The sequence below is a fragment of the Pteropus vampyrus genome, unplaced genomic scaffold, assembly GCF_000151845.1.
Source record: "Pteropus vampyrus isolate Shadow unplaced genomic scaffold, Pvam_2.0 Scaffold88, whole genome shotgun sequence".
Taxonomy (NCBI): Eukaryota; Metazoa; Chordata; class Mammalia; order Chiroptera; family Pteropodidae; genus Pteropus; species Pteropus vampyrus.
Genome location: NW_011888869.1, coordinates 124,737 through 137,551, shown reverse-complemented (window position 1 = coordinate 137,551; position 12,815 = coordinate 124,737). Strand labels below are relative to the sequence as shown.

At 34.7% G+C, this 12,815-nt stretch overlaps 1 protein-coding gene across 1 annotated transcript in view; it reads right to left on the bottom strand.

The window, feature by feature from the left end:
- The window catches only part of RXFP1 (relaxin/insulin like family peptide receptor 1), a 93,282-nt gene that overhangs the window by 42,690 nt on the left and 37,777 nt on the right, over window positions 1–12,815 (bottom strand). The window contains 1 exon segment of the mRNA XM_023532713.1: window positions 3,018–3,116. Within this exon segment, the coding sequence (XP_023388481.1) occupies window positions 3,018–3,116 (99 nt within the window).

Sequence of the window (12,815 nt, the reverse complement as noted above, 5' to 3'; positions counted from 1 at the left end):
AGCTGTAGTGAGAGTCTTGAAGATGTGATCCAATATTTCTAAAGCCTATGAGAGATTTGCAATAACGTGTTCATATAGATAAATGGTAAAATGAAATTATTATTCAGCATAATAAATACAGTCTGATTCCTGCCTCTAGAGATGAGGAACAGATGATTACTGAGAGCAATGAGGAGTGCTTCCCCTCTAAATTTACTTAGAAGCCATAAACTGTAGAGCAGAGAGGTTCCAGACTCAAATGCCTGCAGGGAACAGGCGAAGCAGGTGTAGACTGTGTCCAGATGTCCCAGTGGAACAGCTTCTCCCTAACTGTTGCCATATTAGGATAGGAACATGTGTAGTTTAATCAACCAACTTCCTCGGAGATGCTGGAATATAATGTTTTACATATAACTACTTATTTTAAAAATGATAATATCTAACTTAACATAGGACAAACAAAAATTTCTATGAGAATTTTCTGCTTGCAGACTTTCAGTTTTGACTTTTAAACAATTTTATTTTATTTTATTTATGGTGATATTGGTTAACGAAATCCATTAAGTTTCAGCTATACGCTTTAACAGTAAGGCACATATATATTTACACTGTGTGTTCACCTCCCATAGTTAGATTTCTTTCTGTCACCACATATTTAAACCCTTTACCCCATCTACCTCTCCCCTCTCCCCTACTCTCCGGTAATCACTAGTCTATAGTCCATGTCCATGAGTCTCTGTTTGTTTGTCCTGTTAAATAATTTTACAGTTGTAAATAACGGTTTTGGCTATGGACCTCTGAAAACTGATCTGCTTCTTTACGTAAAGGCCATATCTAACGTGAATGTGTGTTTATATTGCAGGGAAAAGATGGTGAGGGTTTGAAAGGAAGGTGAAGTTCCTGAGAGTAAGAAGGATAAAAATAGAGGGCAATAAGATTCCAGTGTGTTTTTTTTTCCTATCTATAGAGGCTGAGTTAAGATAATCCATACATGCTGATTACAGGTTTACCTACGACAGGGAAAAAACAGACAAACAAACAAAAAACTCACACATACCCAACAACAAAAAAAGATTAAGCAAATTATGTCACTTAAAAACATAGGTGATAGAATATTTTAAAAGAGTTTATAATAACATACAATAATATATTATATGCTTATAAAAATATAAACAGTATTATTATGCTTTTAGATAATACAAAAATGCTAATTGAAAATATGATAAAAATATTTTATATAGGAAATTTTAACTATGTTAAATTAAAAAAAGATGAGTACTGCACCAGCTGGTTAATGCTGGTATCCTCTGAAGGCTGAAATTATGATTGAGTAGAGAATTCTTTCCAAATCTCTGTACTTTCCAAATTCCTCAAACGTAAGCTTTATTAATATATTAGTTAACAGTAGATATAATGTTTTCTGTGATACTGTTCTTGAGAAGTGACTTCATAAATGTGAATTCCTCACAGTCTTTCATTCAGCCAAAAATGATTATAAACCATTGTCGGAATAATTTCCAATAAATCCTTATAATAATCTGATTTAGATAAAGTGGCACAATAGGAAATTTAATTCAAGTATCGCTCCCAAATTTTACACTATACATTCTATCCCATTTTTATACTGCTTTTAAGTTTCAAAAAGATATTTAATTATTGCCACTCCTCCTCGAATTGTTTTTCAAAAACTCCAATTAAAAATTAAATGTGTGTTCTTTACTAAGTACCAATAAAAACATTACCTCTGTATTTTGTGACAAATTTCTCTCAGAGTTCAGGATCAGGCAAAAATTTATTTCTCTTGCTGACTTGACCTATTTTCCTCCTATTTGTTTAATTTTATTTTACAAACCAGACAATGAAAGTCATGTAGCCCCTTACTTTCCCTCTTTGACCTAACTACTCCAAAATTCAGAACAAAGCTTTAGAAATAAAAGCTTTGTGTCCTTTTGAGAAAAAGATGAGATATACAAAGGTTCAATTAAAATTTATGAAAAGCGTATACAATAAAATGAAAAGAAAATAAAAACTATATTTTGAGATAATGTGGCTTAATTCATTAATTTTTTTCCCATTACATTAGCAGTTAAATTATACCTGTTAACTTTTTTCTTTCCCCAAAGCTTTTAGCTTTTCAGTGATCAAGTAATATAGTCTTCGTACTCTGGAAGACAAAGTGAGGTCGAGACAGAATGCTGAGTAAACTGAGACTTACGGGAGGAATGCACCTCCCTCAAACTGGGGATTGTTAGTAATTTTTATTAATCTCTTCTGAGTAATACAATAATAACAAAACTAATACAAATAATGCCAAAAATTTTAAAAATTAAAACAAAAGCTGTAATTTGCATAAAGGAAAAATTATAGTAAAGTATTCCTCTAGCTAACCTCTGCTTTTTAACTAAGGTTTTCAAAAGTTAAGATCAAAATTACAGCTCCAAGGTATAAATTTACATTTGCACAATTTATTAGAATAGACTAAATTTATTTAAAACGAATTACATAGATCTTCCTGATCCAAAATATTATAAAGTTAATCTTTGAGGTTGTACCCTCCCATACCCTCTTCATCATTTTTGTAAGTTTTTGGTATATCACTAAATATCGCAGGTTATAATTAATAAGACTTTTTTTTTTGTAGTAAATTTTCTAGTATAGTTTAGACCTCAGAAGATTTTTAACTTCCAAAAAGTAAGATCTGAACAGCTTTTCTGCTCTTCTATTTTCACAGTCTCCTTTGTATTAGAGTTTATTGTAATTCTACAAAGGGGACATATAAAATAGCAACTCTGATTGACTGACAGTAATTTTGTACACAAACCTGGCATGATCTATTACTTTTACATTTAAGATCCTTGAGTCATTTCTAAATAAAATTCTTAAATTAAGACTGTATATCTAATAGAATTTGCAACAGAAAAACTATAACTAACCTTTATTTTTTAAAAAAAAAAAACAAATATGTTGGAAGCAACTTTTAAAGACATGGTGTCTTATGAAATTCTGGTAAAGGCAACTCAACCCATCTGATTACTTACGGCATTCTGATATTTCTGCGTCAAAGTAATCTGGGGAAATCATTTTGAAGTGATTGGCAAAATATTTGTCAAGTTGCAAAGACCATCCATTGTTGTCTCCTACAATAAAATTCAGAGAGCAGAAAAGTTCAAGAAAATATAAATGTTCTGGTTTGCTGGGGGAAAATGGTTCCTCACTTAAAAGTAGATGAGTGGTTCTCAAACAGAGTGAGATAAACATTATCTGGGAGCTTGTTACGAATGTGGATTTCTGGGCCGCACCTCTAGAGATTCTGATTTCATACACCGGAGATGGGTCTCCTAGTCTCCGTTTTTAACAGGTACTCTAGGTCATTCTTCTGCAAGCAGTGTTTGGACCATACTTCAAGAAACAGTACTTTAGATACAGTGAAACAAACACACTGTTCTTAGTACATTAATTATGATTTCCTCCATCTTCTTTCATATTAAAACTGATATTGGAGATGTATTAACATAGATAGATGGTCGTGATAGTTAGAAAAGAAAGAAAACAGCTTGAGTTGTTGAGAGGCAAATGCATGTGGATGTTGAGTCACCAAAGGGGCAGGTTATGAGGGAAATGGCCATTGGATTGGACAGCTGCACCAAATCCATAGTGGATACTGCAGACCTATTCACAACCTCCATTCAACGCCCCCTTCACTGGTGTGTTCCTGTAGGGCAGAGACTGAAAAGCTTATAACAACATTTCACATTTTCTTTATAGCTAGGATTTGGGTGCACTCATTCATATTTTGGTTGGTAGAAGGGAGGAAGAGGTCATTTTCCTGCAGCTATGTCTAAAACAGAGAAACTGTATTAAGAGACAGCTGTGGCAGTGGCAGGGTGTTTCAGGTGTTACCAGCTTTGTGGATGTCAAGACATGGTCGTGCTGGTGGGAGGGGCAGCAGGATCAGCGGCTGTCTCAGATCCGGGATTGCAGTTATGGGGGAGTGCTCTTGGACCTAATGGCTCCAGTGGAGGCATTGCTGACTCCCACTCTTCTGGCTGTTCTGAAACTTTTGCAGTTATCTAATTTCTGTTTGACATACCTAGAGTGGGTTCTGTTTCTTACATTAAACCCTAATAGATACAGAGACCGACTGAATTTTTGGATTCAAGTATGGTTTAAATATGATTGGCCATTTAGTTAATTTGGGGAGCTCGAGTGGAAGCTCATGAATGAGAACAAAATAGTGCATTTTTTCTAAACCCATGAGTTTAGTGGTATGGTCTCTCTTACAGGAATGTTGGTGACAGTTTTCAGCATTTTCCTGCCTCTCCCATCTGGGTTCTGGAGATAGAATAAGGAGTCTTACAAAGTGTTCTGCTCTCTTAGGCTCCAGAATCATCTATTTGTTTCCTTGGTTGTCAGTTTTTGAAGTTTACAGCATTAACCTGTCTCCCTTTCCTGGTTTAGCTGATTTGTTGACTTTTGGTGCAAGTTTTTACTTTTAAAATTGGTTCATATCTTTAAGTATAAAAAAGAAGAATTTTGTGAGAAATTTTAATTCCCTCATTTTAACAGAGAAATTGAATATTAGCACTTGGCATCTGAGAAAACTAACATTTAGTAAGCACCTGCTATACTGTTCTGGATACTTTGCTTTGGCCTCATAATTATTCTATTTGGTCATTATTGTCATCTCCATTTTCAGATGAAAAACAAATTCTGAGAAGTTTAAGTGATTTACTAAGAAACAGACTTACTTAACATAACTAAAGAATTAAAACAATAACATCTTTGGATTTTTATTTTCTAGGCCAAAGAAATGATTTAATCAGTTTATACTCTAACTATATAATTCCAATTTTTGTGTAACATCAGCTTTAAATATTTAGCTGTTACAATTTGTCACCTACTTTCTGTTGTTTGTTTCATTCCCATTATAGAGGCTCTTACATGGGAATTATGTAATTATACAAAAATGTATTTAAATAACAAACAGTTCATCATTATTATTATCATCCATGGAATTAATGAAAGTATTGCAAATCATTAATATGTTACTAAAATCTTTTTTAAATAAATTTTTATATTAATGTTATAAAATTTTACACATTGATAAATATTATAAGTAAAATATATAAAATAAGTCATTTCACTCTGGGTATGTTGAGTCATTGATTATTTTTATAAATAATTTTTTGTATACCTACAGAGTAAGGGTTTTTGAAATGTGGTCTTGCAAGCGTCTGAAGGACTTAACTTTGCAGGCGCCAGTGCCTGCAGCACTCTGTGCAGGAGGAGGAGGTGCACTCACGTTCATGTTCATTTTCCTGACATATCCACCTGGACTTCAGAAAATAGCAATGGAAATTAGGCAAGGCGACAGCATTTCAGAACACAGGCCTGTTTCTGTGCTTCACTGCTGCTATGAAATTCATCTGGTGAGGAGTTGGGTGATTTTCTCTCACTCTGCTTCTTTAGCAGGCCCTATGTTTAACTGAACTTTTACAAATGAACTGTTTTAATGTACTGAATTTTTATCATTAATAGTGCAGTCTTTAAAATCATGGGCTTTATGCTCTTGCCTAATCCTTTGTCCCCAACCATCATGCTGCTTCTGTTCTCTGTGTCTTTCTTATAATCCTGCTCCTTTTTCTCCTTTTCTACCTCATTGTATCTTGTCCCCAACCCCAGATGAAAAAAAAGAGGAAAGGAAGAGAACAAGAGGTGTTGTCAGAAAGGAAGTGGGAAATTTTAAAATGCAGAAAAAAAAATAGGACAAATCTGCTTATGCTTCTCCAAGTCACAGTATATATTATGTGGGGAGGTCTCTTTTTAAATAGCAACATCTTCAAACAAACAAGCTTTTTAGAAATTTGTTTTTATCTTCCTTTCTGCCTTTCTAAAGCATTTTCTTCCTCCTACCATAAGGCAGAAATATATAATACAGAAAATGTAGCCAAAATTTCAAAGTTGGGAAGTTAGCATTTTAAGGAAACAGCTTTTGATCTATTTCTACATTTTAAGTCCTGTATTCTTCATATTTTAAAGATGTATGGGGGCAGTGAGTAGAATGCTTTTTCACACTTCAGTAACAATCCCACTGAAATTTGATTCTTTAAACATTTTTTTGGCATCATAGGGTAGTGTAAAAAGCATTGTACTGAGAGAATATTATTAGGGGATTTGCTTTCCAGTATATTTTGGTAGTGTTGTACAAACAACATTAATTAAAAAATATGTAACTTACCAAACACATTTTTTTAGCTAAAAAATGAATATAATGACATAGATCAAGAAAAAGCTGATCTTGCATGCTGAACTGAATAGATATTGGCTAACTGAATGAATGGATGAATGAGGAGGTTCTGTTCTCAAAGATGCTTAGAGAAAACCCAGTCTCTCTCATTCTACAAGAAAACTTTGGGAGGTGCTTATCAAAAAAATAGGTTTCTAGGCTCTTCTACTGGAGATTCTGATTTATTTGGTCAGTATGGGGTCTGGAGAGCTATAGTTTCTATAAGGACCCTAGGTGAGCCTTAGAATTAAGTTTTGGAAGCACTGCATTGTGAAATTCACCCTAGTCAGCCTAGAGCCCTTTTCACCTCGCAGTAGAGGACAGTTAGCTTTAGTAATAGAAAAGTCCTATTAACGAGAAGGAGCATATTTCTTCTCTTTAGCAAAGTTGTTGATTTTGTTAATAATCAAGTAGTCTAAAACACTCAAATGAGATTAATGCAAGTAATTTATAATTTAAAAGCACTTTGCTTTTATCTCTTTTATTATACTTACTGTAATTATTTCATACTATGCTTATTTACATACATATATTTATCTTCTTATGAGAGTAGGGTAGGACATAATCTTCTTATGTATTTTTTATATACCTCAGTGACTACTAAGGTATATAATTATACCTTAATATAGTTAAATGTGGCTCTAATGAAGTGTATAAAGTATATAAAATACTAAAACATTATTTCATTTGCACCATTAGTTACAATTTAGCTTTATGGAAAAGTGGGTTAGACACATCAATTCCAATACTGGACAATGTCTCTCCCCTTCCTATGCTTTCAGATTCTCCAGACATTGGCTTGTGAGGTGGGGCGGATGGGATGTTGGGTTTCAAGGGATGTGGTCTGGATGGGAATGGGAAAGATCCAAGTTTCCTGCATGCACTTATGTGTCATGGTGCTATATTAGGCTTTTCTCAAATAGTTAGTTTCCCAAGATTCTTCTTGAGAAGAAGGTTCTGTGGTAAACATTTTTAGGGAATGCTACATTCTTTCTATTAATATTACATGCCAGTATGACTAAAGGAGAACTCAGACATTAAATAAATATCTTTAATTTTGCTTAACCCTTTTAATGAGCTAGATACATTTCAGAGGTGTTTGCTTTTACATTTGCATAAGAAAGAATGTGTCTAGATCAGTAACTTTCAAAGTGTAGTCCAGGACCAGCAGTAGCAGCATTACTTGGGAACTACAAAGAAAAGCAAATTCTTGGTCTCCCTTTCAGAGGCACTGAATCAGAAACTCTGTAGATGGGGCCCAGCAATATGTATATTTAACAAGCCCTCTAGATGATCTGATGCCTACTAACGTTCAGAAACCACTGCTCTAGACTAATTAATCATTTTCTCGGTGTTCTGAATTGGGTAATAAAACTGTTTGCATTAGGAAGTGAATCATTTCAAAACTTTAATGGGTGTGATGATAGTCACCTGTGGTGTTTGCTAAAAATGCAGATTTCTGGGTTCCACTCCTATGGAACTAGATCAGGACTCAGCACCTTTCACCAGCCCCCAGGGGACTTTGCTGTGGCTAGTCCTCAGAACATGCTTCTCAAACACTCCCAGAGATTTGCAGGAGCCACTCCTAGGTTCCCTTGATGTTTTTGGATCTGAATAATCATAAGTTGAGGGACTCATACCTCTGTCAGAGAACAGGTCAGAACAAAGAAGGGCATGATAATACTGTGTGTTAAATGATTTCTTATTTAAATGAAGGCATAAATCTTATGGGTTACAAAGTACACGTACTTACTGATGAACGAATGAATAAGTGGTTAATCTATAAAGTTTAAATTTATGCAAAGCAGAGCATTCCTGATTCTAAGATATTTACTCAATTCTCAGCACCCATTCTTGGGACACTGTGTGGAGCCTCTTTTCTCAGAAAGTAATGATCCTGAGATGAGGTGCCCTGGGCCACTAAAATAACCTCAAGATGCAGCCCGACCAGGCAGAGCAATTCATCAAACTAGTTATATGGCATGTCCTTGAATTAGAATGATAATAGCAGTTTCCTGGACAGAATGCATTTGCTTCTTTTTGGGCTCTTAGTACCTTTGGAGGCCACTCTTTGAAGAAATTAAGGAGTGCGACATTATTCTGGGCATATTTTAAAGAAAACCGAGACCACTAAAGAAACTGTATTTTGTGTCCTACCTAGTAGGAAGTGTCCTGAGATGGAATGTCTCTGTGGAGTTATCCCAAACCTCATTTAAGCATTATCGGATAAACACAGCAACATGTCTTCAGTTCAAAACATGGTTTGTAGTTATAGAAAAGTCAAAAGTTCAGCTACTTAGGTTATTTCCAATACTATTTTGAGAATAATAAATAGAAAACCAATCATTTTTGAATGTACAATGCATGGTTGTGTATACACATATTTATAACCCATGTCACTTTTTCTCCTGTGTTTTTAACCTTACAAAAAGATAAAACACCAACTTTAATGGAGTATTCTGAAATGAGAAGAGCTAAATTCTATATCAAACGCCTGGCATCGCCATCTTCCTGATAGCATTATAAAAAGCTGTATTTGGGAAATGAAGGAATATTCAGTGTTCCAGGATTTTAAATATAGGCCCCATTAAAATTAAGAGTCCTTGAATATACTTCATTCTTACAATCCTATTTAAAAATATTATATTATCATCATCACACTTATAAATAAATACTGTTGATCTAATTCTTATAGATTAGTAAGTGCCAAGCCAGCCACAGGAAAACATTCTGGGGTATTAACAAAGTTTTTCTTCTCTTGAATTCCTTGCACTCTCTGCCCATTTTCTATAGTAGGCTGAGCGTCTTCCACTTTCGTTGCCTTGGGGAATGGATGGCGCAGAAGTTTGCAGATAACAAAGGAGTCGAATTCTTAGTATGTGATTTTCTAAGGCCTAAGTTTGGGCATTGATAATAGAGCTGAAAAAACAAAAAAAAAAAGGAGAAAATGGGCTTTGCTGCTCCTAGGCTGGACACGGACCAGAGACAGAGAGTGGAAGGGTCTTATCTCCCTCCCTTCTCCCTGCGCTGGATCTGCTGGAAACTAGAAACTCTTTACCTTCATTGCATCTACAAGACCTCATTTCCATATAAGATCACGTTCTGAGGTTCTGGGTGGGCATGAATTTTTAGTGGATATTAATCTACCCAGTATGTACTAGAAGAGGTTTTCATTTTCCTATCAATTATGGAAATACTAACATGGAAACAGTGACCAATGTCTTTATCTTTTTCCTGTAGACAAGGCTGCTAAAGGGCAGAGCAGGTGAAGGAGGTCCAAGGAGAGTCAGAGGGGAGGCATCAGAATTTGAGTCTTCACGGTGGAACTTGCCTCTAGCAGGGGGATGAGGTTGAGGTTGTGTAACTGCATCTAGGACCCCTCTTCATAGAGCCATCTGTTTGTAATGCAGAAGAAATGCTAGTAAATTCTAATCTGGAAATGCAGAGTTTCTTTTAAAGAAAAATCTAGATGGAGTGAATAAATTCTATAGCATCTGAGAGTTTGATGCTATGTTAGTATTTTATTTTTAATACTGAGTTTGTGCTCAGTTTAAAATGGACATAAATGATTCTTGAACGAGAGTCCTTCCTTTTTTGTAATCAGGTTCCCTTGGTATTTACTCAGATGTATTTTCCAAAATGTCTGAGAATTTTAGCTGAAAGGTAAAAGGTCTCTCTTTATGGTTTGTCATTGCCTCATAAAAACTGCTCTAGTGAGCTTCTACTTTGCATCTGTGGTAGTTCTGAGATGAAACTCAGTTAGTGATACATGGCAAAAACGTATGAAACTTATAGGGGAATTATATCAAATGGCATAACTCAGGGGAAAAATTACACATTTCCATATAGAAGTTTATCAGTAATGATCAAATTTATTATAAAAATGGTATACTCAGTTTTGACATTTACATGTCCCTATATGCATATAAAATCTGTATTGTGCAAGTATTTTAGAAAGAAAGGAATTATTGGGGATTCAATTGTAAACTTTAATTCCATTGCTTTTGCTTACATTGTGTCCATGAAAATTGTTCAGCGATCTGATATCATATGCTTTTTCTATTGAGATTTTTTAGTTTTCAGTAAAGTGTTTTATTATAGAGAATTATGGGTTTTCTAAGAAAACCAGGAACTTAATACCCAACTAAGTACTTGTTTAAGATGCCTGTGATAATACAAAAGTAATAGTTCTTTCTAAATATAAATGGCTTAAGAAAATAAGGGAGAGGTTTTTGAAGCTATGTTTTAAGATGTATTTTAAAAGGTCTAATTAAGGAAAAAGTCCTATCCATTAGAAAAAAAAAATTTTTAATTACCATATACATTAAATTATAAATGATCATTCTAAAAGTGATTTTTAGCTGTGTGTTTTTCTTTTACTTATATATTAAGATATTGTATTTTACATGTTTGCAAATATATTTAATGCTGTTATTCAAATAAGCCCAAGGTTTCCATATTCTAAAAATATGGAAACTATAGAAAACATTTTGACTTAATTTAATTAGCATTGAACACAATTTAAATATGGATATCTTAAATATGAACAGCCTGGGGAGAATAAATTATCCAAATACTATAAAATGAAGGAAAAAATCCTACAGCTGGTGAAGAAAATTAAAGCAATAAGAAGCAAGAAGAAATAACTGCATCTCATAATTTTTATTTCCTGGAGTCTAAGGACTGCAGTGAAATTCTGTCATTCTTACTGGGGAGTTCCAACCTTCTCATGCATGGACTGCAAGCAGCAGCATGCCAAGTGGCCATTTTTGAAATTTTGAGGAGAGTTCATTTTTTTGTGTATTTTCAGATGACTATCACTAGCAGGGTGTCAGTTTTTCTTACAGAGACTAAGCAATTTTAGATAATTGATAATAATCGAGTTTGTTAGCAAGTTGAAACACTTGCACACCATGTTAAAAGCTTGATTCTAGATCATTTCTGCTGTTACTACCATTTTTCATGTGTTCTCGATTTTCTGCTCACTTGGGTTTAGGTCAGTGGTTCTCAGAATCTACTGTGCACCAGAATGACACAAAGAGCTTATTGAAACATTGCTGAGCCACCAGCAGAGTTTCTGATTCAGTAGGTCTGGGTGGGGCTTGAGGATCTTCATTTCTAACAAACTCTGAAAGATGCTGATGGGTTTGGCCCAAAACTACATTTGGAGATCTGCTGGTTTAGGTGTATTTCAAAAGAGCTATATGATTCTGGAATAAGAAGACCAGGAACAGTTTAACATAGTATTAGTTACATAAATATGTCTTTATAAAGGTGGTGGACTTGGTTTGAAGAAGAAAAAAAAGAGAAAAAGACAAGTATGATACAGGAAAACAAGTTGAGAGAGTAAAAAAAAGGAACGGAAGACAGAGAGGCAGAATGGCAGTGGGGAGACACAAGAAAACAATGAGACGGAAAGACAGAGAGTGGCCCATAAACCTATAGAGAGTGGAAAAAGCATTGGGAGAAAGAGAAAGTCAAAGAGGTGGGAAAAAAATAAACCATATGGATAGATACATTGCTAACTTTATTTTTGTTCCAATTAAATATTGTTTTCTCAAAAGCTAAGCCCATGCTTGTCATCAGAACTTAATTCTAAGTATGAAGAAATAGGCCTTAATAGTTTCTTCTAGTGTTATGTTCTCTCTATTAAAATTTACCATGATTCAGAGTAACGAACATAATTAAGAGACAAATATACACATCTACATAATTTATCTTTCCTCAAAATAAACTATAGTTACATTTTCAAGAGATATGGGAAAGCTTACCCACCTTCTTACTATCCCAGAATCAATAGGATACACACATAAAACTATAAAATTAAGAGTGTTGAAAATTATCATTCCTTCAAATTTCAGCTACTGTTTCAATAAGATAAGCAAATATACAAATCATGGTTGTTCCTGGAAATATTTAAATTCCTTGAGACAGGAATTCCTAAAGTCATACAGTGGAGACTCTGAGTCAGTGAGAGTTAACATTAATGTTTGTGGGAAAAGCAATTATAATAGCAACTGTGGTAGAATTTGTGCAATTGCTGCCCTCCCTCTACCCAAGCCCCTTGCATTGGGACTTTGCACCTCCTCTCAGCAGGAGGAGAGCTTGATTTCACTTAAAACAGGTTTGGCCTTATGATTTGCTTTAGCAAGGATGCGGTGGAACTGGCAGAGTGCCATTGCTGAGCCTAGGCTTCAAGAGGCCTCGCAGACTTCCACTGCACTCCTGGGTGCCATGTCACTACCATGAGAACAAGCCTGGCATAGCCTGCAGGAGGACCACAGCTGAGTTACCCGGTTGTCTCAGCCAAGGTCACAGGCATGACAACAAAGCTGATACATAGATAACTGCAGATGCATGAGAAAGTCCAACTGAGATGAAGACTGCACAGCTGATCTCAGACAAATCCAGCCAGAATTGCTAGTTATATAAATGGTTACTACTTCTTAAGTCACTAAGTTAGTAATATAGTTACAGCTAACTATATTGAATGCTACACTAACATTTATTGAGTACTAATTATATGTTAGACACTCTGCTAAGCATCTTG